The sequence below is a fragment of the Stylophora pistillata genome, chromosome 2, assembly GCF_964205215.1.
Source record: "Stylophora pistillata chromosome 2, jaStyPist1.2, whole genome shotgun sequence".
Taxonomy (NCBI): domain Eukaryota; kingdom Metazoa; phylum Cnidaria; class Anthozoa; order Scleractinia; family Pocilloporidae; genus Stylophora; species Stylophora pistillata.
Window position 1 is genome coordinate 27,444,119 of NC_142520.1, and position 27,414 is coordinate 27,471,532.

The 27,414-nt window shown below is 39.4% G+C and overlaps 1 protein-coding gene, 1 long non-coding RNA gene and 1 pseudogene across 3 annotated transcripts; 2 read left to right on the top strand and 1 right to left on the bottom strand.

The window, feature by feature from the left end:
- Positions 1–5,366: 5,366 nt before the first annotated feature.
- On the bottom strand, positions 5,367–26,078 carry LOC111333693 (uncharacterized). Of its 2 annotated transcripts, XM_088748599.1 has the most exons (6): positions 25,882–26,057; positions 8,633–8,723; positions 8,233–8,325; positions 6,957–7,068; positions 6,421–6,506; positions 5,367–5,522 (listed from the first exon to the last, which is right to left on the bottom strand). In XM_088748599.1, the coding sequence occupies exons 3-6, from the start codon at positions 8,310–8,312 to the stop codon at positions 5,498–5,500; spliced, it is 303 nt and encodes a 100-aa protein (XP_088604725.1). In that variant the 5' UTR covers positions 8,313–8,325; positions 8,633–8,723; positions 25,882–26,057; the 3' UTR covers positions 5,367–5,497. The 2 variants fall into 2 exon arrangements, with proteins under 2 accessions (XP_088604725.1, XP_088604726.1); XM_088748600.1 differs by lacking the exon at positions 6,421–6,506 and having other exon boundaries at positions 25,882–26,078.
- LOC148738127 (uncharacterized) lies at positions 13,910–20,253 on the top strand. Its single transcript, XR_015996576.1, has 3 exons — positions 13,910–14,102; positions 14,747–14,944; positions 19,746–20,253. It is a non-coding gene; the product is annotated as an uncharacterized LOC148738127 (long non-coding RNA).
- Positions 17,249–19,070, top strand: LOC148738128 (uncharacterized; annotated as a pseudogene).
- Positions 26,079–27,414: the final 1,336 nt, after the last annotated feature.

Sequence of the window (27,414 nt, forward strand, 5' to 3'; positions counted from 1 at the left end):
ATGATAAATCAAACAACAACAAACATATGAAACATATGTATGAACTGCGGTTATGAGACGTATATGTGAACGATCCTTCGCAGTGAAGCACTATTTGAGCAATAGTGAAAATCAGACCTGAAAAAAAAAAAAAAAATTTCAGGCCTGCACTGGATTCGAACCACTGACCTCATATGTTTCTCATACATATGTTTCATATGTTTGTTGTTGTAAGATAGAGACACTTTGCGCTTCTTGTGGAAAGACTTGGATGAAACGCCGAGACCAAATGAATAAGATGACTGTTAACGTGTTTGGCACTGTTGATTAACCGTGTTGCGCAAACTATGCGTTCCAGAGAACTGCTCGTGATCAGCAAGGGAAATTCAGCGAGGATGCCATCAACGATGTTCGACGTAATTTCTACATGGATGACCTCCTAGCATCGAAGCAAAACTGTGATGAAGCCACAGGTCTAGCTAAAGATTTGATAGTAATCCTAGCAACTGGCGGGTTTTTCCTACCGAAGTGGATGTCAAACAGCCGAGAAGTGCTCACAGCAATCCCTTGGTCAGAAGTGGCGTGCTACATTATTCACTTAGATCGCAATGGATTGGCTCAAGAAAAAGCCTTAGGTGTCAAGTGGTGTGCAGAGCAAGATCAGCTGAGTCTTGAACCAACGAAGAGTGGATTCCCAAACACCAAGCGAGGAATATTGAGTGCCGCGAGCAGCGTGTTCGATCCCCAGGGCCTTGGCGCACCCTACGTAATAAAGGCGAAACTGACCATCCAAGAGTTGTGGAGGCACCAGATTGAGCGGGATAGCGAGTTGCTCAATGATATCCTCCAGAAGTGGCAAGGTTCGAAAGAAGGTTTGAAATCCTCTCAAACGATCATGATTCCCCAGTGGTATGACTTCTGTAGTATCGAGAGTATCAGTCTCGAACAGAGCTAAAGTAAAGATCAACCACAACACCCTGCTTTTAGTAAAAACCTTACTTTTTAATAAAAATTTCTCTCCGCAATCATGTGATCCAACATGATTGATTTACAACATTACAGCTTCCACCGCGACCAATGCCTAAACGTACAACTACACGTGTTCTGCGACGCGTCAGAAATCGCTTACGGAACAGTTGCGTATTTCCGTGGGGTGACTTGTGGATATATCAACGTGAACTTTGTTTTAAGTAAGACTAGGCTTTCGCCAATCAAAGCCTTGACCATTCCGCGTCTGGAGTTATAGGCTGCCGTCGTAGCCACTAGGCTAAGGTCTAAGATAGTGGAAGAAATCGACGTTGAAATGGACGAAACGCATTTCTGGAGTGACTCCAAGACAGTGCTTCACTACCTTAGCAACATCCAGCGGAGATTTATCACGTACGTGTCTCACAGAGTTGATGAAATCGTCTCGAACTTGGACATTAAGGAGTGGCATCACATTCCTGGCAAAATAAATGTGGCCGATGGCTGCACGAGAGGTAAGGATATTCAGGAGTTGACTCCGCAATATCGATGGATCAGTGGTCCAGAATTTCTAATGTTGCCTGAAGCAGAATGGCCGAGTACCAAGGAAGTACCAGTTGTGGATGAAACTGAGCTAGAAATTAAGGCTCAGTCCTTGCAGTGTCCACTACTTCATCTATAAACATGGTGCAATGGAAGAAGTACTCCTCTTGGAGAAAGCTTTGTCGGCAGTACGCTTGGTGGATGAGATACAAATTCATTCTGAGGTGTAAAAGGGAGAAGATGAATCCGCCTCCAGAACGTCACACCATGTGTTTGAGCGCCGACGACTCGAAGAAGCCTCGCTAGCCGTGTGTAAACAAGCTCAAATTGAATCGTTTAAGGGCGACTACGAGGATCTGCAAGTGAACTGAGCTCTCTCGTCTAACAGTTCACTACTTCCACTGCAACCAGTCCTCATTGATGGAATTATCAGAGTCGGAGTTCGGCTGACTAAAGCTCCGATACCATTTGCGGCCAAACATCAAGCACTACTTTCCCCTGTACATCCTCTGTCCAGATTGTTGGTTCCAGACATCAACGAAAGACACTTCCACGTAGGAAGGGGGCACATACTGGCTCTCGTGCGCCAACAGTTCTGGATCCTCCGAGGAAGGTCATTTATCAGAAGAACCATCAATGAATGTCTTCTTTGCAAGAGAAGGAGAGCTAAGCCAACCGTTCCTGTGATGGCCTCTTTACCCAGAGAACGACTTGCCCTTTGCGAGCCTCCATTTACCAACATGGGTGAAGATTATTTCGATCCAATTAGTGTCAAGAGGGAAAGAGTTTCTGAGAAGAGGTAGGGGTGTATCTTCAAGTGCCTTACTACCCGTGCGGTCCACCTGGAAGTGGCAGACGATCTGAGTACTGATTTGTTCATCAGGACGTTGAGAAGGTTTCGTGGGAGAAGAGGCAACCCTAAGACAATCCGTTCAGACAACGGAACTAATTACGTACGTGAGAGCGAACAGAGAGTTAGGTGAAACTTCGAGGTCTTTGAGTCAGGGACGAATCACCGGTGAGCTGGCCCGAGAAGGGATCACCTGGTACTTCAACCCACCGTCGTTCCCATGCATGGGAGAACTATACGAGTCAATGGTCAAGCAGGTCAAAAGAGCTATGAAGACTGTCATAAATAATCAGGTGTTACCAGAAGAAACAATCCAAACAGTCCTTGTCGAGACAGAGGCTACTATTAATAGTCGACCCCTCACTCTCGTCAGCGATGACCTCAACGATTTCGAAGCGCTGACGCCAAACCATTTTCTCATCCAACGAGTCTCGCCAAACAGTCCACCTGGCCGCTTTGAGGAGCGAGAGATTAATAGCCGCAAGAAATTGAGAATGGTCCAAGCGCTAGGCGACAAGATATGGCGTAGCTGGCGTAAAGGATACTTACCTACCTTGACAATGCGCTCAAAATGGAATAAAGAACGAAGGAACTTGAAGGAAGGAGATCTTATTCTAATGAAGGATGATGATGCGCCTCGATCGGTCATACCGCCGCCCAGATAGCCCAATGGATAGTGCGCTAGACTGTTGTGCGGGAGGTCGAGGGTTCCAGCACCGGCCGGACCAGCACTCGCGGTCTTAAAATAATTAAGAAGAATTTGCTACCTTTCTATAACATCTAGAAATGGTTAGATTTTCTAGTGTTCTCGGATAGGGACGAATAAATGGAGGTCCCGTCTCCTGCAGGGTTGGGGTAGGAGACGTTAATCTCCCACACACGAAATTATTGTGTGATGAATGTGCTCCACTGGAGTGGGATGGGTAGGAAGGTGAGGGCCATATGTTAGAAAACTTGTGTAAAGTTAATATGTTACCCTCGTTAAATAAAGATGTATGTATGTATGTGTATATGTAAGATCACATTGGTCCCTCGGACGAATTCTGAAGACATTCTCTGGGAAGGAGGGCAGAGTTTGTATGGCAGAAGTGAAAACTCCTAGCTGAACCCTGATGTGACCTGCCGCAAAGTTATGCGTGTTGGAGGAATCTGTTTGAAAGGAGCGATGTTGAGTTGTGATTTAACTGAGCACACTTGTAGCCCTTTCGTGGAAACTGTTTGTTGTTTGTGATCTAGGTTCCTTAAGGTTGTTTTTAGGTTGTCGTTCGTCTTATTGACTCACTGGGGGGGGGGGGGGGAGGATGGAGCGGCTGCTGTTCGTCGTAACTGTTGTAACGCTATACCCAAGACTGCTTGCGCGCGAGGAAACGAAGGAATTATAACGTTGTGTTTACGTCAGATAGAATTAAAATTCTCGTTCTATTTGGTCTTACCACTCCTTTTTAAACTTCTTTACTTATTTGGAAGGGAACATCATCAGATTCATGACATACTTAATCTCTAAAATTGACTATTTTCTAAGTTCGGTCTATGTATCCGTCTATTTTAATTTTGTAATGTTTTGCAGGAAGAAGGTTATCGAAAATTCTGATTCGTTTGTCGTCTGGGGGGCTGTGCAAACTGGAAGTAAAGATTGCGTCAGTCCCAGTTCTCGCTTTCTTAAAGAACAAAATAGCGAGGAGTACATTTTGACAGTAGTTGACAGTTTTTTTTTTATCAGAGAAAACATTTAAATAAAAAAGGGGACTAAAAGAAAAAGTAGCATAACTCTCAAAACATAGCATAACTTTGAGCATAATTTTGACAAAAAACAGGTAATGCTTATAGCATGATGCTACTTTTACGAGCTCAATCAATCTTTGAGAGCTTACTTACAAGTTATAGACTAACGGGGATGTACCACTAGATGGAGTCACATGTTCACGAATAGACTAATTATAATTGGATTACACCTTTAATGGAGTTACCAGAATGGGAATGCACTTTTTTGGTATTTTGGGGTTAAGAAAACTCTGCTGAGTAGGCATTTAAACATAGTTTGCTTTTGAAAGACCTTTGCAGATAGATACATAAACAGAGAGTGTATAAGTAGGGATCGGGAAAATTGCACTAGCCAAAAGTGACTGAGATAAACTCACAGATGTGATGGTAGTGGTTGGGTGGTCTGACCTAGGAAAAACACGAAAAAGTCCATGTCTCGTAAATTGAGTGATAGAAAATTGAAACGTTCACAGAACTCTGTAAAAGGAAACAAAAAGCGGAAATAGGAAGCCTCCTGACGTTTCGAACACAAAGCTTATTCAAGAACGGGTTTCCTGTGGATTTAACATTTTGTTTTTAGCTTTAGCAAAAAAATATACGCTTTTAGAACACCGAAAATTATGGCTTGTGTGGTCTTATTTGCGAGACTCGATCCTAAATAATGAATTTTCAATTGGAAACTACCGTTTGAAAGACCCAGTCCTCCGCGCAGGTTATTATCTACTTTTAGAGCTTTCCATGCCAGGCAGTTTTCGCGTTTACTTTTTTACTTACTCTTACTTACTTTATTTAACCACGTCAACACCTAGGAGTTTTACAACTCTTTAAAACGTGTACGTAAAACGCCCCAATTCCCAGTAAACATGCCAGACCACATCAAGGTAATTTCCTGCCTAACCAAATTAACTAAATGATAGATGCAGGAGACGAGAGGACTAGAATGTCTATTCATTTCTTGATATTATAGAAAGGTAGCACATTCTCCTCAGTTCTTTTAAGACTTTGAGTGTTGGTCCGGACAACAGTCAAACTTTGTAACCAATTGAGCTAACCGGGAGACGTTTATTTATTTTAACGTTAACTTTTGCCTAAAACTAAGATAATCCTACTAAACGGGACCCGGAGATTACTTTCAATTATAAATTATAAATTATAAATTATAAATTATAAATTATAAATTATAAATTATAAATTATAAATTATAAATTATAAATTATAAATTATAAATTATAAATTGGCGCTGAGTAGTAATCACAAGGACAGTATAGTCAGTGCAAATATTTATTGACCGGTTATTTGCAAGCGGTGCTGGTGAAGATTATATTTGTTGACTATCTATTTTGTGCTTTAACAATGGTATTGTATTCCGGTCTCGTTTTCCATCTTTTTCTAAGTTCTCTACTCGCATCCTCCATGGAAGTTGCTGTCAAAAAAGAAAAAAAAAATATAATTGAAATTTATTAAATGAAGTTTTAGTGATCTACCCAATAATCATGGTCGTGATATATGTAGTGATGACAACACTTACCGAGACCTTGGATATTGAAAATAGACTGGGTATTCCAAAAACCCCAAAACCCTTATCTGCTGTCTTAAAGGAATGACTTCGAAGAATAGGTCGCATGATCTCAACTTAAGGAGAATTTTGAACACGACAACACCTTGCCACCCAGTGGTACCAAGTTAGAATGTTATCGGACAAAAAAATCACGAATAGATATTTATTATATTGTACCTCCATACTCTTATGAGGCAATGAATCTAAAGGTGATGTTAATACACGTGATGATACACATGATGATACACGTGATGATACACGTGATGATACACATGATGATACACATGATGATACACATGATGACACACGTGATGATACACGTGATGATACACGTGATGATACACGTGATGATACATATGGAAAGGGCGCTGCTGAGGGTCAGTGAAGTCATTCAACTTGAAGGGCTTTTTTAGATTTTTCACCCTCTCTACTTAACTTTTTTGGCTTTTCAAAAGAATAGCAGCTATCTAACTTGAGGAAAATAGGAAATAAGACTCAGAAATAAAGAAAAAGTTTACTGTACTTCCCTTTTCAACTTAAAACGCACCTCAGTTGTCATTAGACAACTCCTATATCTATAAGCTGATTTCCACTAAGTTTACAGCAACTATGTCTCCAAGATAACCGAAGAGCTACTGAAATGGACAGTTGCTAAGACAAAATTTCCCCCCTCCCCTTTTACGTCTGAGGGTCAAGCTTATGCTCAGTTGGCAGTACTTTACGCAATAATTTCCTTTTTTTTTCAATTTTAGATGACACTTACCATTTCTTAGGTAAGCAGCAAGAATTGTGAGTTACACCAAACCTCCCCTGGCACTTAGCACACCGAGGAGAGCAGCCGCGCTTCATCTGAAACGCACCAGAAATCAGAACATCGAATACTCATTTACCGCGTTAAGGAAAAAATAAATCTTAAAAGAAGTGGACAGTAAATAATGCTATTCAAATAATTAAATAATTTCAGCCTCTTGAATAAATGATCTGTTTAGTGAATAATAAAAAAAAATATGCGCTAAAATAGTTGTTAAATGCGGGGAAGGGGCAGTTGCTGAGATCGGAAAAAATCGACCGTTTTGTGGGTGAATTGGAAAAGGTGAATGTTACTTTGTATGCCTTCCCTACGCCCACTTATCCTTGAACGCACAAGAAAAACTTCATTAATCTTATTTATTACAACAAAAGGTTTAAAATATTTTTTTACTGTACCCCTTTCAAAAAAGAATTTACTTTTTTCAGTGCAATATCTGATTTGCTATTTTTTGACGTGAATAATTTAGAAAAATCGGCATTCTGCTTTACCACATCGTCATGGTTCTCTTCCTTATCATTTCTGATCGTCATTGACGTGGCCATAACAACCAAGGCCAACAGCATTAATACAAGTCTTGGGTTCATCCTGATCTCTGAATCGCTAAAAAGAAAACAAAAATATCTCATAAAAATAAAATCTTTAAAAGACTAAAAAAAAAGTTTGCGATTTTCCATTCATTTTCACCTGTTCATTAATTAACAGGTTTCTCGATATTGCAATGCCAACCATAATAAGCACGAGCGCACATGGCCGAAATTAACACACCACTCAGTTGGTGGTCTGTCGTTGAAGAACTGTGTAAGAGGGAAAAATGGACATTTCTCCCCAAAAGATGGTTTGAGATTTTCCTTTATTTTCCCACGTCATTATTTAGTCTCCCCTTTGTGCCGTTAAACTTTAAGAGATACGGCACAATAATTTTTAGAGTAAGCAATCGAGGAAACAGGTATGTAAATAATGACTGGGAAAGTTGAAAGGTAAACAGTAAAGGGACAAGTAAATAAACACGACGCGTTATTTGATGGTTACCATTTACTTAATTAGGTATGTTTATTTAAAAGGTCTGATAAAGATTGATTCGAATGAAACAATGGGTTTTTTGGTTGGAGAGCGGAGATGCCTTAAAAAGAGATTGCGTGGTGGCTCCAGCCAGCCTCAAAGTATTTCTTTATATCTTTGCGTTTTTTTAACTAGAGCAAAAGATTTCTTTATAGAAACTCTGGCAACCCATGTTCAGACCATTTGTAAATAAATAGAGGCCAATTGAATTGCAAGCAGACCATAAAAAAGACAGACAAGTATGCGAGGCGTAATCTATTAATGATTTGGTATTGTCCGATATGTCTTGATGGTGATTGGCTTAAAATGAACAATGGCGAAACAAGCGTTGGTTGTGAAGGCATGCAGCGACAAATGACTGCTTGGAGTTTTGTGCATACCACAAGATATTGTTAGGTATCTGTGATTTTGTCTCAATCTTGCCATAAGAGCCAGTTTAGAGTTTGTCATCTGATACCTCACCGAGACGAAACACCATGTCATATTACACACGAAGTATTTTTTTTACAAGCATTAGCCAATTTAAAACATGTTTTTCTTGTTATGATGACAAGCTATTTCCTGCTGCTTTACTCGATCGTTTTCTCCTAGGGTGTGGTCAGTTGTACCCTCGTTTACATAAACGTGAAGTCGCTGTTGGAAGTGGCACGAAATAGGGATTAGCTAGCGAGGTGAGATTTTACCTTTCGTTTCTGGCTGACTTACCTCTTCACGCTATGATAAAGTTCTCTCGCACCATAAACCGGGGATAGGAAGGCTCGAAACGTGTAATTCATCAGTGTCATTTTAGAGCTGAAACTGTGAACCAAATTTTCTCCCAAAAATAAGATGTCGCACCATTTGTAGTAGCAAATAAAAATTGTGGATGAAACTTCGATGGAGATTCAGAAAGGGAAAATGTGCATTTTTCACATTGTTGTTACCAATGTTTCGGTTTATTTATGTAGTGAGACATGTTTTTACTGAGACACCCGAAAAGTTGCAACTTTCTCAGAAAAGCAGTAAAACTCACAAATAATCGGTGCCTCGCTGCTTTTAGGTGTGAATTTTTTACTTGAAGGATCCTTTAGCGGATTTCAGAACGTTAACACCATAAGTTTCTTACCTTAATACAGGCAACGGTGTGTAAACAGGAACAAGTTTGATGTTTGTTCTTCGTGGACTGCAAGCCAAAGACTGTACGTAAGCTATGGCCTCTAGAAGTTAAAAGCAAATAACACCGTAAGGTTCCGCATTCTTGCTTTTGGATTATCCAGTAGCATGCCTAGAGATAATTATCTCTTTCATAAACAATAGTGAATAGAGGGTCTCAATGTGGTTAACCGCTGACCGTAAGAGCTACCAATCCATTAAGGCCCTTTGAATACCATTTACACTTATTAATAAATTACAAACGAGATTTTGGACAAGAAAGGTATCTTAAATGTTTTGTAAATTTTTTTTATGCTTAATTAGTTTATACCAAAAAGATTTGAACTAGCCAGGAGATCTTAAAGTAAGCTTGAAACCCTCACCTCTGCTCGCGTGCTTCTCGCTATCAGTTTTTATCCAGGAGATCATTAAGACCATTCCTAACTAATCATGAGCTGAGCGTCTAGACGTTTCAAGGAGTTCATTCACTTTCCCCTTCTCGTGAAATTTCTGTAGACCTATTTAAGCGTAACCTGAGGCCTAATTGGTCTAGAGACAGAACCAGTTGAAGCCGCTATGAAGGAGGTGTCTCCTTTAAAGAGAGAACCATGCATTCTTCGAATATTTCTGCAGATAATTTTGTTTCAAGAACTTACTATTTCGAAAGACTGGATAAAAATTTTGAGAAAAGACCGTTTGGCCTGTTTTTGACCAACCCTTATCCTTTTTTTTCAGTTTCTGTGAGATAACTTTCCCATCGCATTATTGTAACCACTACTTCTTCTAATAGATCAGTGGCGAAACTACAAAAAAACATTTGCTTAAAACTTTATTCTTTATCTAACAAAGAGTTTATAAGAATATAGTAACTTATGATCTAGAGCCTGTTACCTTGGTAAGGCACCAAATTCTCAACGCTACTTTTCAAGAAAATGGGTGAGGAGAATTTCAAATCAGGACTTGTAGCTCTCTGGTGGAAACTAATGCTTCATAACATTGTTGGGTCGCGATAACAATTTTTGATTCTCGCCCGTCTACCATCGAGTAAACTCTGAAGTACACGTATATATATTTAGGCATGAGTGGGTGTGCTCGCTGACCGTCCATGTTTTAGTCAGAACGCTAGCCGAAACACCGGCTTTTACAAGAATCTCACAAATTTCTAACTGATGATGTACGGTATATTTCCGATCAACCGAACAAGTCTTTGAATGCGTTGGCATAAACATAGAATTAAATGTACGTGCAAAGCATGGTAGCATACTGAACAACTAAGTTGTACGTTTAATTATGAAAGTTAGCCAAGACAGTCACAATTTGAAAGCTTGTCGGAATAGGTTAAACCTAAATTGAATAACTTCTGACTTTGAATTTCAGATAGGACTGAAGTAAAGCTAAATATAAACAAATCACAATATCATACTTAACTAACTAAATCTTTGATGACAAAATTAAGAATTTATGCTGATCCCATACCTACAACTCAGTTGAGTTTTCCTTGCAATTAAGAATTGTTTCATGCTTAGCGTGCGTCTATCGAGTTATGGATGCACGCGGGGAGTTTGGAGAGCACGAGAGAAGCGCAAGAGCAACTCTAACTTCTTGAGTGCTCTCCAAACTTCCCAAGTGCATCCATAACTCGATAGACGCACAGCTAAAAGCATGAAACAATTCTTTTATAACATACGAAAACAATTTGGGCGCTGAATGACGTTTTTGTAATGTTTTTGAAATGAAAGTTGCCAGAAAATGTTGGCGTCTCCGATTGTTTTGTTGATTTTGTAATTAAATGGTTTTCATGTAAAGAAGAAACAATTTTTAGTGTAATAGAAAAAATCCGAGCCCCAGATGGGACTTGAACCCACGACCCTCCGTGATCTAGTCCGTGATCGAAATGGTTTTCGGTAGTAATTACAAATGCAACCAAAAAAACGTCATCAACAGAGACGTTTATCTTTAAAAGTCGCCACAATCCAATTTGTAGTCTTCTTAGTTCTTGCTGAATGTCTTTCAGCTAAAATTTGCTCCAGCTCCTGTTCTGATAAATTCGGGAAACGAGCCTGTTGTGTTTCGCTTTCGTATAGTGCTTGTTGGCTTGATTACTTGCGGGAAGGTCGAAAGCCAAAGAAAAGTTTGGTTGGCCTTCGATTTACTATCATCGCTTTCCGAAACTTTAACTTAGGAACTCACACGACGGAAATTTTGCAGCTATTTTGAAACTGCACACGTCATTTTATTGAGCACGGCCGTGCGTACATAAGGATTTTGTTCATGTTGACGCAATAGGAATTAGATAGGACCAGCGCGCGCGCTATGTTATAAAAGTCTTTATTGTCTTTGGTTGTTGTAGACAGTCGATCTGAGATAGTATGTACTGCCAAGAATGTCGGACTTCAGCGCATCATAAACTGAAATAACAATTAAGTAGATGGCCGAGTCTAGAACCTTTTTCACCAATGCAGAAAGGTTTATCAAAAATGGCGTGGTTTTAGGCCCAAGTTTCAGCTCAATTCTTATTATCTAAATATCTTCCGTACATCTAAAGTGATATTGCTTGAAAAACTGTGAACGTTGATTAAGTTATGCACAGTTTTGACATATTCGTCATGACCTTGATCAAGTCCTACGTTTGGATATTGTTGTTGATAACAGAACTACAGACTGTCAACTGAACGTGTTTTCGACCGTTCCACCTGATGAACTCTTGAGTATCATCGGCTCAACTACCCTTAAGTCTTGTGATTTAGATCCTGTTCCTGGCCATGCACTATATCTGTTTCCTTCTATTCTCCTAGTAATACATAAGATTGTGAACTTTTCATTGGAAACTGGTCGGATGCCTGAAATACTTAAACAAGCTATAATTAAGCCACTGCTCAAAAAGCCTTCGTTGATTTGAACGACTTCAAGAACTACAGGCCGATTTCTAATCTTCGTTTCATATCCAAAACTATTGAAAAATGTGTTGCTAAACAGCTGATTCAATACTTAGATACTAATGAGCTTGGTGAACTATATCAATCAGCCTATAAAAGTAATCATAGTACAGAGACGGCTCTTATTAGAGTTTACAATGACGTAGCAAAGGCGATAGATCAACATAATTCAGTTATCCTAGTATTCCTCGATCTTTCGGCCGCATCTGATACTGTCGATCATGGTCTTCTCCTCTCGCGACTGTCCAATGGCTTTGGAATTACTGGAACTGTACTGAAATGGTTTCGATCGTATCTTTCCGATCGTACGCAAACTGTGCAGGTTAATGATGCATGCTCTGCTTCTCATGTTCTTGAGTCTAGTGTACTGCAGGGATCCGTTTTCGGCCCGTTGTTATATTCATTGTACACATCCCCTCTTGGCAAGATTGCTCGACAACATCAAATGTTCTATCACTTTTATGCCGATGACACTCAGCTATATATTACGTTCAGGACGTCGTCTGTTTCTGATATGAATCTGAGTAACACCAAATTGGTAAACTGTGTTCGGGACATGGATGCATGGATACTTTCCAACAAGCTGAAATTAAATAAAGATATATAAGTTTGAAGTTCTCGTAATATCCTCTTCCCATCGACCTCGGCCGCCACTGTCTTCTGATGACATATCAAATGAGACCATATCTTGCTCCCCCAGTCCACGAAATATTGGTGTTATCTTTGATCAGTCCCTTTGTATGGTACCTCATTTCAATGCAGTCTGTAAATCGTCCTTCTTCCATCTTCGTAACATTGGCTTCATATGCAGATTTCTTACTTATGATGCAGCAAAGATCATTATTCATGCCTTTCTAGTTTCTACCATCTTGTCTTATTCGAAAGCTTCAACATGTTCAACATTCTGCCGCTCGCCTTGTCAACCAGTGTCCAAAGTTTTGCCATATTACTCCAGTCCTGGGAGATCTTCACTAGCTTCCTGTTTCCCTTCGCATTTAATTTAAAATTATGTTCATTACCTACAAAGTGCTACATGATCGCGCTCCAAGCTATATACAGGAAGTCCTTCAATTGTATACACCCAACCGCAATCTTAGATCCTCTGGTAAAATCTATCAGTTAGAACCCTTTTTTAATCTCAATTCATACGGTAAACGAGCTTTTTCTGTTGCTGCTCTGGAACTTTGGAATAACTTACCTGAGGATTTTAAATCTGCAAACTCAATTGACGAGTTTACACGCAAGCTTGAAACATTTCTTTTTATTCGAGCTTATGAATCGTGATGTTTATCAATCGATAAATAGTTCCTATTTATCTTGTACATTTATCTATTGTGTAGTTAGCGCCTAGTTTTAAAGTCAATTTCTTGTGATTATTTTTACTTTCTAGCTTTATCAAATTTTTGTAAACACCGCCTTTGAATCTTGCAGAAAAGGCGCTATATAAATGGATTATTATTACTATTTTATATGTACATATTCAATTTGTGAATACGCGTAAATGTTATGTTAGACAAACAACTTGAGCCTTTAGGCTTGACTACATGATTCAAGGTGGTCATTGTGCATAGGTTGAGCTGTGGTTAAGAACCTCAAAAATATTTGATTCCGTGTTTTACAAAACAGATTATCTATATTAGCAGGTCTGACTTTAAAAATGAATTGTTTGTTTAGACAATGCGAAGGTGTTATTTTTAGACTATTCTTCTAGAGTAATATTAAGAATGTTTGTAATTATGCAACTTTAACACATTTTAATACTTGTTACATTCTGGTCTAATTCTTTTTTTCTTTTCTGTTTTCCTCGGATTGGTCGGAACGTCGTGTCTTTCCCTCACTAAATTTGATAAAAATTTCTGCATTAAAGAAACTTCTTACTTCTGTTTTTCTTATCAAAGACTCCATTAATCTTTTCAGTAGACCGAAAGCCTTCAAGTACTGAGCAAATTATCTTCATTAAATAGTCCCCGTGGGCAATCTGTTTTTCGCGAAAGGAGAACCGTAAATTATTGATATGAATGGAAGTGCTCTGAAATGGAAGGTCAAATACGGAGAACATGAAAAGGTTTGGAAATAGTATTTCATTTCACTTTTTTCTAAAATTGCGTCTTATCATCCTAAGTGGAAGAGGCTCTTTGTTGTTTAATTCATCCGTATTGATGGACCGTCAGAGTGCCAATCAGAAGATTATTTCTAATCTCTTCTCCCAGTAAAGATCATGGATATGTAAATAGTCCACTTTGATCACCAGCTTTAAAATGAAAATTAATATGGCTGAGGGGACCCACTTGAAATTCACCAGACAGTAGGCGACAACTGCCTTATAAACACTGTTTCATAATGAAAGAGAACTTTACCATACTGAGGGATGATCACGTCAGTCAGAAAATAGGGGTAGAATTTTACTTTTGCTAACAAATCCCTGTCTTGGTGCAACTTCCGCAAGCGGCTTGACATTTTTGTGGACAAGTACGCCGCCACGTCCTAAAGTAATTCAAGTGAATTAAAGTGCACCTAGACCCAAAAATTTTTTTTCGCTTAACGAAATAAGCTTATTTTTTGGAGTATTTCTGTGCAAAAATTTTTTAATTTGGTCAAATCTTTAATTTTCTATGCCCAGTCAAAATACGGAAAATCGGCCGCCATCTTGCCCCACGACCGAGTTTAAAGAAGAATGGCTCTAGCGGGTAATGTGACGTCAAATCGAGAACACGAAAGTCTGCATCTCACACATTTTCACTTGTTTGGGAAGATTGTCGTCGATATTGTCCGAAATATGCCGACTAGGTGTGTTGTATGAAAAATGTATGAAGCGCGATACCCTCTTGCAAATTTCGCACGTTGCTACATCCTTCTACAACACACTTAGTCGGCATATTTTCGGACAATTATCGACTACAACCTTCCCAAACAAGTGAAAATGTGTGAAATGCAGACTTTCGTGTTCTCGATTTGACGTCACATTACCCACTAGAGCCATTCCTCTTTAAACTCGGACGTGGGGCAAGATGGCGGCCGATTTTCCGTATTTTGACTGGGCATAGAAAATTGAAGATTTGAGCAAATAAAAAAATTTTTGCGCAGAAATACTCAAAATAATAAGCTTACTTCGTTAAGCGAAAAAAATTTTTTGGGTGTAGGTGCACTTTAAGGCTTGATCATTCGTATTCCAACAGCCCCAGCGAGGCTCACGGGAAGACTGCGAAGTTTTCATATGTGATTCAACATGGTGTCCTTTGGTCGTGCAACAGTCTCTCGATCACGCTTAAATAACGGTGGAATGCTTTCATTGAAGTCTTGAGCTCGTTATTGGGAAAATATGTGGAAAATGGTACGTACGTCAAATAAAGGTAAGCTTTCGTTTCTCCTGTTGTGTGAGTGAATGTACACGGCGAAATTGCGCTCTGAACACTCTGAACTGTTCTCACTGCAGGTGAAAGATTGCCTGTGTGACTTTATATCCAAAAATGCGTTAAGATTGAATCGCTGTTTACCCTGAAGAAATGCTTTCTTGAGAAGATTTCTTCTCAGGGATCTTACGGTGTCAGTTGTGATTTTGTAGTGTTTTTAAACGATGAAATGATGGATTCTCCTTGCTCGTGCGCATACTGCATCACACGCTCTGCAAGAGAAGATATATCTTGTCCTGGATTGTTGCAAATATCTAATTTAGGCTTTAGCACATCATTCAGCACTTCTTTGGTTTGTTTTTAGGTTAAGAAAAATACAAAGCGACTTTCAAACCAAATTGTAAGATGTCATCGGCCAGATATTCAATTACATTAATAATTTTGCAATTGTGATTTCGTGTGTTACATTCTAGATAGATAGATAGATACTTTATTATAAACACCTTGCAGCCATGGGCTGAATTACGGAATATTTACAAGTACAGATGATAAAAATGACGTGTAAAATATTACAACTTCGTCGTTAAGAAAGAGGGAAAATTATCTAAAACTTATAAATATGGCTAAAAATAAAACTATTCTTCAAGCGCTCGGTTGAGCCATTTAGGAGAGTTTTAAACTACTAAAAAGATGAACAGTTAAGGAGCGCTTCAAAGTGCGGCCATACGTGGCGCATACATAAATAAATCCATACATAAATAAATCTATAGGAAAATTCATTACTTGACGAGGGAATGCCGCTTTAAATCGCACGCGAAAAGCGAAATTACACGAATCACGAAGAGATGAGTGCGATATCGGTTTTCAAGTGCAATTTAACACGGCATTCACGAGTCAAGTAATGGATTTTCCTTAAATCGCAGGATTAAATAAAAACAGGAAGAAAAAAGAAAACAGCATTACTTAAAGTTGTTATGTATACGTAGATGCGAAACAATATCACCTAGCCTCGTTTTCAACTTGCAATTTTACGCTAAATACTTCGCTTCGTTAACCAATCAGAGTGCGATATTTTATTTGAATGTCCCATTCTAAACTTAATTAACCTCATGCAAGCTTAACTTTATAGTATACCTCAATTTACCGCAATAGTGGATTGGATTTTTGTTTCAGCCCATCAGCTTGGAATGCTAAAACAACCAAGGTCACTATTTTTCTCAAACATTATTGGGCAGTAAATTGACTTTTCCTTGAGTGACCAAGCTGTTAATTTCCAGAAGAACTTCTTATACTGAAATCGTTTGTAGAATGATGTTAAAGTTCACGTCACAATTATGCACAAAAATACAAGCTATGTTTAAAAATCCTTCAACCTCAAATTTAGAGTGCACTACTTACACAAGGTAGTGAATTCACTTTATAGCTAAATAGCATCTTGATTAAATATTAATTTCGCATTGCTAGACTACACTGTTAAATTAAATGCATTGTGATTTTCCAGAGTTTGAGCAACTCTAAAACAACTGTTTTCGTTTTCTTCCTCCTAGCTGCAGTTTCACTGCTGCTCCTTAGGTCATGTTTATTGGGCTCTCTTTAAATTGATTATTTGAAAGACTCTCTCTAAATTTGAATGTCATTAAAAGCTTTCTTTAAGCCTTTAGTGTCAGAGTTTGTATCTTAAGAGGGTGTGTTTCATAGTGTTCAATTTAATATCTTGATTAATTGATCTTGACGGACATATAAATTGGCTTATGATCACTGTGGTATGACTCAAGTGTACCTGCAGATTTTACATTTTCCCTTATTCTGTGATATAAATTGATTGATAGATGTGGTATATTTGTATAAATGTCATCTATCAGAGTATAGTAGTCTGTAGACGTATACTGGTTAATCAACTGTGTATATCCTCTTTCTTCGATTGAACATTTTGTATCAAGTAACCTTTACGAATGTTTCCCGAAGACAACCAAAAAATCGGAAGCCGCGGATTTCGCCCATAACGAGTTTCGCCCATAAAGCGTTTCGCCCAGACCTATACTGGGTATAGGTCTGGGTAAAGAACTGGCTACATAGAATGAGAATCTCTGATCCGACTAGAATTATTTCTGACAAGAGAGGTCGAGATTCGAGATTCGTAAGCTTACTTTGCCTCGATTATCGGGGAATAAAAAACGTTTCCCGCGTTACGGTGGCCAATTTACAATTTCATCTTAGTTAATATAACAAATTAGCCGACTAGATTTAATTACTTCTACTTGTGGGCGAAACCATTCTCGTTCTGGGCGAAACGATGTGGACGTTATGGGCGAAACTCGGTATAACCGAATTCGAACAATCGATCTAAAACTCCTGCCGTTTTTTAAGCCTTATTTTGTATAAGAGAAAAATCGAGTTTCCAGATGGGATTTGAACCCACGACCCTCCGTGATCTAGTCGGATGCCCTAACCACTGAGCAACAGGAGACTCTATGGTGAGCAAGGGTCAATTAGTGGGTATTGACTGGAACCGCATCACGCGGCTACCCAGCCAAACATTTTGTATACTCATACTTATAATCAATTGCAAGCTGCGGTGAGCTTAGTCCCATGCCAAGCAGCAAACCCGAACAACGAGATTAAATACTTAGATACATTATGAAGACTTCCCTGTTGTGTTCTGTAGGTTACGAAGAACGAACCATGAAAGACTTACTTCAAAACAAACGATGCCAGTGTATTCGCCAGGCTACATTCTGAACCATTTACGCCGAAGATCTTCGGTGTGGATCTTTGCCTTTTTCCATATAACCCTTTAAAAATCTTGGCGTACATTTCGGAAACCTTCTGATTTCGACCAATCGATAAGGAGCTACGAGCAATGTCCAAATACTGCTGCTAAACCAGCAATTTCACAAATTCTTGCTTCGAGCTATTTGGAACTGAGTAAATTTATTCGAGTCAAGGAAAAGTATGAGGAGTGTCTTGAATTTGCTAAATACATCGGGGACAAGACATATGAGGCTCACAGCTATTGCGATATCGGATCTGTTTATATTGAAAGGGGTGATTATGAGCAGGCGAAAGAGTTACTCAAAAAAGCGCTTAGCATTGCAAAAGAACAAAGACACCCAATCATCGAGTACCGGGCTGTACAAATCTTTGCGACATTTATAGTCGACAAGGTGACGTTGAACGAGCCAAGGAGCTTGGAGAGAAAGTTTTTACCTTTGCGCGGGAAAGAGGGGAGAAAATAAACGAAGCACGGGCATTGAGCAACATGGGTGTTATATCTCAAAGGTCTGGAGCCTTGTACGAGGCTGCTGATTATTCTGAACGCAGAATTAAACTTCTTAATGAAAGGAGAGTTCTGCAAGCTGAAGATGCGTTGAAAGCGACGTTCCGTAACGCACATCAAGTAACTTACAGTGCTCTCAGGGAAACTTTGATAGGGCTCTCAAAATTCGACGAGGCTTTGTGTGCTGCGGACCAAGGACGAGCTCAGGCCTTGTTAGATCTCATGAAACTACGATATGAATTCGAGCTGTCAGCCTCTGGGTCAGTTGAGGGTAAACAGAAGATCTCTGAAATAATTCGTGCTAATTCTAGTTCAAAGCTTTTTATTGCACTGGATGAACACGCAGTTAATCTATGGGTACTCGGGAAAGACAGAAATGTACAGTTTACCCGGGTAGAAGTGCGCTAACTTCTAGGAAACGCAACCGGCTATTTCCATCGCTTAAGAGAGAAGGCTTACAAAGAAGTACAAAGAAAATTCCGAGTAATCTGCGAAAACCGCACATTTGATGAGCCACGTATCGAACAAGAACTGCCGCCCGCTGAGGAAAGAGGTGAAATAGCGGTAGACCCATTGCAATCTGACTAGAATCCCTCGCGTCTCTTTCATGATTACATTATAAGTCCGATTAAAAATCTGATCGAAGATGGCGAGTTGGTTGTTGTTCCCGATGGTCCACCGTGCCTTGCCCCGTTTGCTGCATTTTTGGATTCCAAATCCAAGTATCTCAGTGAATCCATGTGCATACGCATTCTTCCGTCATTGATGAGTATGAAACTAATCAACGCCTGCCTGGAAGAGTATCACCAAAACACAGGGGCGCTGCTCGTTGGAAATCTGTGGGATTAGCCCTTAATCCTCTTACCTAGCAACCGCGCTCGACTTATAAATATCCTGATGTGATTATGCAACAGTTCAGTTGACCTCAGGCCTTGCTCTTGTAAGCTCCTCTTCCCATTAAATGTATAGCTCTAAATATATACTTGGCCTCCACTCTTCCTTTCGCCTCCGATAATCGCACAAAATCCATGTGTTTTCTTAGACGGAGGTAACAGATTTGCGCCTTTGCCTTTTGCCGAGGAGGTGGAGATGATTGGAAAAATGCTTGGTATCCAGCCACTTACTGGAAAGGAGGCAACCAAGGGTGAAGTACTAGAGAGAATTAGTACAGTTGCTGTGGTTCACATTGCTGCGCACGGCAAACTCGAGACTGGAGAAATTGTTTTGGCTCCAAATCCAGTTCGAAAAGACAGAAAACCTGAAGAACAAGATTTCAGATTAATCATTTCCGATGTGATAGCAGCAAAGATGCGAGCAAAGCTTGTTGTCTTAAGCTGTTGTCACAGTGCACAGGGCAAAGTGTCAAGTGAGGGTGTGGTCGGCGTTGCACGTGCTTTCCTAGGTGCTGGTGCTCGCTCTGTTCTGGTAGCACAAACAAGGCTACAAAACAAGAGAGCAAGCCTGTATTTATACGTGGTTTTAAGTGACTTGTTCAGCTCAATGTTATTTTTCCTTTTATTTCAGGTCACAAGAAGACGCATCGATGACGGAAGTCAAGGCTCAGAAAGAACTTGAACAAATGCCATGAAATGAACACTCTAACGTGCAACCTTTTGATGAAGAATTTGAATTGGTACGATTGGAGTAACTTTTGACAACGAGAGCACTGAGAGAAAACTTATGCAATACTGGGGTGAGAGTAGGATCTCTTAATGATTTCAAAAGAAAGCATGTAATTCAAGTGTGCAGTTGCAAACTCAGTTCAATTTCAAATGCTTCACTTTTGTTTTAGGCTGGAGTCGGTGCATTTTAACAATGCGAAAATCTCTATGAGTGCATACCAATATATCTGTGATACTTTCTAATTATTTTTAATGGGAATTGACCCATACTACTCCCTTGCGATCCATGCACGCCAATTGTCAATATTTCGACCCGCTCAAGTCGTGAAACAAGAAGACTGGGGTCACTTCTTGGCCCGAATCGATTTTCTAAGTATGTTTCTACACATGTACATATTTCAAAGTTTCCATCTAAGACCTATAATTCATATTAAACTGAAATGATTTTCAGCAAGATTTTTTAATTTTACAGATTTTTTGACATTCAATTTTTAAACTGTATCTTTGTTTCGTTTAGTAAATAGGCGTTGCCTTTGATGATAGATATATTTTAATTACGCGACTCGTGATTGACATTAATTCCGTACAATGATTCAAAAGTGTTAGCTTATTATGTTTTAAACCAGTTTTTCAGAAGAATCAGTAGGAGAGAGAAGTCGGTTTTTATAATCTTCTAACCTGAGGAGAAAAATCTGTTTTTACAACCCGCCGCAGAAGTAAGTGTCCAGTCACGTTTTTCTTGAATTTTACTACAAGATTAAAACTTATTAATTTGCGTTTTTCTGATTTCGATTTACAAATGTATATCTCTTAGATCGAATAATTAGTAAAGCTTGGATAATATTATACGGTTTGTGGTGGTCATTTGAGCTGACCAGTTCCGAGTAAGGAAACAATCTTATGATTCTTTCCTTTGATTGGTTCCATAGCAACATATTTCAAAAAATAAGTTTATAAGTACACATTTTACATTGAGAGAAGTTTTCCGCTTGCAAAAATTAAGTTTATCTAAATAAGAATAGATGTAGCGTTACGTCGCTGCCGTAAATTTGCCAAACAAACTTTGACGCAGTTAGAGTCGAAAAGATGAATTGTCATGGTAAACTTATCTGTTTTACATTCAATAAAAAGCTTGCCAGCTTGAGATGAAATATACAAGTTCTATTACATCTCTATGAAAAATTCACGTTTGTTACGACAACGAGAAACCCACCGGACCAACTAGGTCTGGACAACTTTCCACTGTTTGGCTCTTTCGTTTGGTTTTCTCTCTTTCCAAGTTCTAGAAATATTAAGATTTATGCGAGGGGGACTTGTGCGAAAAGTAAAGTGAAAACAACGGTTCAAAAGATGACTTTGTCTTTCTCGTTATTTTCGCGACTTGATCAACTGCTCCAGTCATACCTCGCACAATGAACTCAAACATTCCGAAAATCCTGGGGTGAAAGTAGGGAGGAACGTACGACATACTAACTTCCCATCAAAGTGAATCAGAGCACTTCGAGTGAAAAAACTTCGCTGAGGACAGGGTGATTGATTGATTCCATGAGAGAAAATGGAAACATAAAAAGTCCTACTCGGGGCCTGAAAAATTTGACTAAAATGTTTATTCTGTTCGAAATTTTCATCTATATTTGGCACGCCTTAACAAAATCTCCACAGACGATCGGTATTTTGATCGTTGTTTTTTGGTTAAGTTCCTCACCCACCGCTAACTTTCAGGCTTTCATGGCTTTTTTTTTTGTTACCCATTGATCACTAACCTTAGCCAAACCACACAACCATTGAACCTTGTGTGTTAATTTACAGGATCAAAAGATTAAGGCTACTGAGGGACCGAAAGGGTACTAATATTACCCGGGGGCACCTGACACGGGTAACGTTCTGCGGCGCCGTATCCTATTGCGCACCGTTTTATCAACTGAACACATGTAACAGGCTTGATGAGTATCGTCTTTATTTCGCTTTGCATGACTCGTTCGTTACAATAGATCCCGAAGTTTGAACAAAATATATTTACATGATTAGCCCTTTCTCAAAACGATTATCCCCTTAAATTTCTCTAAAATGATACAGGCTTCTTTTTCTTTTAGGATTTTCGAAAAACCCAGGTAATTGGAAGCTTTCAATTGAGCCTTTATGACAAAATATCCTTCAACATATTTGCGGAATTTAGACTAATCAGCTCTCGCCTTAAATCGGAAGTACCCAGGTACATCCGTGTCTTCCACCATAACTTCTGGATTGCCCCACAACTACGGCGTCAAGGCTTTTAAAACCCCCACTATGTGGGACTAAATAGTCACATTCAATTAATATGCTGCAAATAGGATTTCACGGGAAGGTAAGATCATTTATCATCACAAATATCTGAGGGTTTCGTCACCAGAAAGGAAACTGAATAATCATGACTATAAACATTTCGAGATGTATTTTAGTTACATACTTTGCTGTTAAATAGCAAAAACAGAAAAAAAAAAAAAAAAAAAAGCAGATAAGTGATTCATTCTTTTTAGTAGGGTGAGTTGCGAGAATGCTTTTTCATTTTCCTTCGGCCTTGGAGTTTCAATTCTTGGGTTTCAGGTGACGTCACAAGCTTTGCTGAAGTTAGTGTCCGCCATGTTGGTGTCCCTCGGGTGTCAAATTTATGAAGCCCTCTCTCTTATCGCCGTATTATTTCGCCAACTACATGAATATCCAGAAAGAAAAGAGCGATAAAAGTATCTGGCATTCATCTTAAGGTATCCCAGTGCTCTCTGAGTATGCCGAAAGCTTAGAGAGTTGGAAGGAAAGATGTTTGCAAAAGATCTCGGTCATCGGGGTTGACCGTGCAAGCATACCAGCCGAGAAGTTCAGTCCCAAATGCTTGCCTCCTGTGGAAGTGTCGGACGTACTGAGTTACCTCGTTCTTGAGACCATCTTCTACACCAAGAAGCAGTTCAAGGCGTTCAAGAGTCTAGAGGCGTTTAATCAAACGGTGTCGGGATTTGTAACCTCAGTTGTAGGCAAAGTAATCGTCGGAAAGTATGTCGTGAGAGCACGAGTTTGGCATTCACAGCATATGAATGATCCTTTGGTGAACATTTGGGTCATTTCCGAAAACGATGGGACTATTTTGTCAGCCCATTGCTTGGGATGCAAAGCTGGACTGGCTGAGGCATGCTCATATATCGCGAGTGTTTTATGTTATGTTAGAGGCAACTACTCGAATTCATGGCAAGCTCGCTGGGTGTCACGAAAACTCAGACACCGAAAACTCAGATCCCTCGAAGTGTTCTCCAAGCTTCCGAAGTGCTCCATAATTCGATAGTGCATAGCATAAAGCATGAACCAATTGTTTTATAAGATAACCGGTGGAATAATGCAACAAATCCGACGCGAAAGACGGAGAACAATATCAAGAGTGATTCTTCAGTGAAGCGAATCGTGACGGCGATGATGCCGAGTCTTCTTTCCCGTTGTTTTTCTCTTTCTGCCTCATTTAAGAAGTCTAGCCCAAGGGTCGCAAAATTGTCCTCGTTTTGGGACTGGTGGGCCGAGTCTCTGTTTGTATCCATTATTATCGCGAAATATTTAAGAATTTTAACAGAGCGACAACAAGGATCTGTGCGACGAAGTGCAAAAAAGTAAACAAACGTCCCTTTCGGCTCGTCAAAATCACGCCACATTTTAATACTTTGGTGTTGGAGCGAGCGCATTTGATCCAGTTAACTGTGAATGAAAAGCTCAAAATTAACGGGAAAAATGGAGGAAATCTAAGCTAAATGAAGTCTTGTGTCACTCTAAAATGTTTTAATGCTCAACCATCGGACGATTTTGCGAAACGTGCAACTTGAGGCCTTGTTTTTGCTGCTCCAACTGGATCAAGACCCAAAAGGTCAACATACACGCGGCATTACCATGAGTCGAGTTTATCTCTTGAATTTTCGAGGGGTCTGAGTTTTCGGGGTGTGAGTTTTCGTGACACCCCAAGCTTGCTTGCACTCAGGTAAAATGCTCATGGATTTTGCCGACATATGTCAATGAAGTGCCGTATGCGAGGGCTAAAGACATCGATTTCTCATCGGCTAAGAAGCTCAAAGAAAAGCTCGACCAAAAAATCGCGGATCTACAACAGCCGCAAGCCTCGAACCATACAACAACTTTTAGTTCCTCCTGTTCTTCCCCTTAATTTGTAATGATCTTAGGTATAGCGCATTAGATCATATATCTAATTAATTTTGCGCTATAGAAATAATAAAATTATTAAATTATTATACGAAAAAATCCTTAGTCTTTATGCTTTCCACTTTTACTCGAACAGCCAACAACAATGCATAAAACCATCCCTTCTTTCTGACATGAACTCTTCGTTAGATACGGTTTGTTTACGCTCGAGGGACACCAAGATGGCGGATAGTAACCGTTGCTAAGGTATTGGTCACGTGGGTGAAATCCAAGGATTGTTGTCAACAAATCCCTTCGAAATAGCCCTGTAAGATCCCAGTATGTGAGCCACTTAATATATTCACGTTAATCGCCAAATAAAGCTCAGTGGACTCAGTAATCCAACAACACCTTTCATTGATAAATTTCAATCTATTACTTAGCTTCTCATTGGTACATGTATGCATGATTTCTCTAATCTCGCCGATAAATTAACTTCTGCTGCTCTACGTTTTTATCATGTGGCAGAATCTTTAGCCGTGGGATTAACTAATACAGTTATAATCTCGTGCTGTCTATGGGTATTTAATTCGATACGTCATGTAAAATAGCAGTATATTGGGATATTATTACACGACTCGGGCAGTCAGAGAACCAATAACTAAAATCAACCAATCAAAATGCTCTATTGCCGGTCCAATATTCTCTAAGTATTGGACCGGGCACTGTCACGAAAGGTCCCGAATGATACCGCACTTGTGTCCCTTTGAACTTCAGTCGTATAATAAATCTCTTATTAACCAAGCTTGCTCGGGACCGTACTGGAAGAATATCGGCCCTCCGTCTTTTTTGTACGGACCTCGCTGCGCTCAGTCCGTACTGTCAAGACCTCGGGCCGATATTCTCCCAGTACGGCCCTCGCGCTTGGTTAATAAGATATATTTATCTTCTTCAGATATTAAGGACAGTTTCATTGTGTATCAGAAATTGAATAATTCTCGATTCTACAGACAAGGTGATAAATAGGATGGCTTTCTGTCCTATGATTCGTACGAAGCAACCTTTCTTCCTTGAAATCGCCATGGCGGACCAAAATTACAACACAGTTAACCGAGTAACCCTGTTCTGCCAACTCAATTCGACAAAGACCCTAAAATGGCGTTTCTGCTTGAAAGGAATATTAAATAACAATATTTCATGCATGAAATATATGTTGACGGATAAAACTGATCTTTAGAGGAGAGAACATCGCAGAAAATACATTATCTACAAGCAAAGTGAAAGCCGCACGATCCGGTGGGTTCGAGAGGAAGTTATGCAAATCAAATAGTGCCGACCTCGGCTCTTGTTTTCTCAGAAAAGCAGGTGGTTCTCGGAAAAATAAGTTTATTTTAATGATAATGAAAACCTCGGTCCTGACGCCTCTGAGTGAATTGCATATTTACCAGTTCATAAACACAGTTTCTTTTGCTTGGCTCTAATCATGACATCATGCCTGTTCAGTACTCTCTCGGAAAAGGCTAGTTTACTTTCATCTCACCTTATTTATGCACAGTTGTTGCTCATGAAGGGAAAGCTACGAACCTAGCAGTTTATCGGAACCAAATATACCCATGCCACAAAGGGCTATATGTAAATAGATATAAATCATAGGAAAATAATCAAAGAAGCAAGCTTCGGATGCAATTATGTATCATAGAGCGCGTCGGAGCATAGACTCAGCACGCACACATAGAAGGCTTTTATTTAAGACAATGGATATCTCAACAGTTCTCTGGCGAGTGTGGCTTGTTATCATAAGTATATAACTAATCGATGCTGACTCAGAGGAGAACAGAAACCAACTCAGTACGTTGATCAAATAAAACAAGAAAAAATGTTATCTGTCTTACCTATAGCGGTGTGGAAATTTTCGATGCTTCTTCTCTGTTCCTGTAAAGAATCTGTTGTTCTGTAATAGCCGTTGAACCCTTTCCAAGCAAATTAATCAAAATAGGAGCAGTTAAGTGCCACCTCTAACGTCTAAACTATGGCGCATTCAGTCTAAATGACGAATGAAAGTGGCACGGACTTAAATAGCTGGATGTGATGTAATGCGTGACAAAGTCGGGGAATCCCCTGCACCATAGCTTTGTTTTCAATCCATGTTAAAATATTACTATTAGCATAGCGAGAATTTCGACTAAACAGGTCGAACCTACTGTCTCGTTTCACAAACCTTTTCAAGGAAAGCTCAATGGATCCGTTTCGTAGAATATTTCACGATAAAAGCCTTAAAAGTGCGTGTCATGATCTGTGAGATTTACTGAAGGTACAGAAGCCCGTTTGTTTTCGTGTCGTGTGCAAGAAAAATAGAAATCGGTAAAAGCTCCGTTTTGTTTTTTTAATTTTTGGCTCTTCTTATAAAGAAGTATCCCTTCACGATCGTGATGTTAAATGTCATCGGAAAGCATGATATCTACAGTCGCAGTACATGATATTTATTCACTTTTTCATGAGTGAAAAAGAGTTAATCTTCAAAGGACAGAATATATGGACGTAATGTATACGGTTATCTGTGGTTAATGTATTGTACTCATGATATCACAAAATTATAATATGGCAAAAGTTGTTTGTATTAGGAATTGACTGGTTCTAGATTCTTTGAACAATAAGAGATATAATGGCGTGCTGCTCCTTTGACCAATATAATATTTCCGCCTGGCGTTCATGGCGTTTCCAAAATTTAAAGACACTGAAACCTGTTCAACTAACTCAGCTCGACAAAAACTATGAATTGGCGTCTCTCCCACCTTGAAAGAGCGTATGCCGGAAAGTGCAATGATCCATGGCTTACTTGATCTTTTGTCGCGGCGTGCATGCAGTGCAGAACGATATAACATATGAGGGAAGGGGAGATTTTGCAATTCGATAAGTTCTGCGTGACAGCTTGATTGGAGATACGTAATGAAATAGTACTTCCGATTTTCCCAGAAAGACATTTGATTCTTAGGAAAATGAGTTTGCTTTTAATGAAAGTAATCATAAAAGCATGTTATGTCGTGGTAGGTAGTTTCGAGTATAGTCTCAAACTGCCTATTTTGCTAAATGAACAACTGGAAAAGGCTACTAACGTGGGCAGAGATAAAATTGTATTGTACGCCCTTACAACCAATGAGATTGTAGGTTTCGTCACCATGCTCTTCTAAAAGAAATAAATACATCTTATTGGACGTTTTGTTGTGTAGTATCACTGATTATTATCCAACTACACCTAGACGAGTACAAATAACGCCATAGACGAGTACAAATATCACGCGGTATTTGCACTTGTCTATTGTAGCGTGCCGGTTAAACAGGTTTTCTCGCATCGCGCAAGCGAAGAATTGGATTGTAGTTACGAAAAAAACAAAAACAAATGGCGGACAATTTGAATCATATTTCCA

Bases quoted from the DNA above. Each gene is read 5' to 3' on its own strand.
- LOC111333693 (XM_088748599.1), bottom strand. From the start codon at position 8,312: ATGACACTGATGAATTACACGTTTCGAGCCTTCCTATCCCCGGTTTAT. The intron at 7,069-8,232 runs GTAAGTCAGCCA...TTTTCTTTTTAG, and splicing joins CTTTATCATAGCGTGAAGAG to CGATTCAGAGATCAGGATGA. The intron at 5,523-6,420 runs GTAAGTGTCATC...CTTTTTTGACAG, and splicing joins TGCTGCTTACCTAAGAAATG to CAACTTCCATGGAGGATGCG.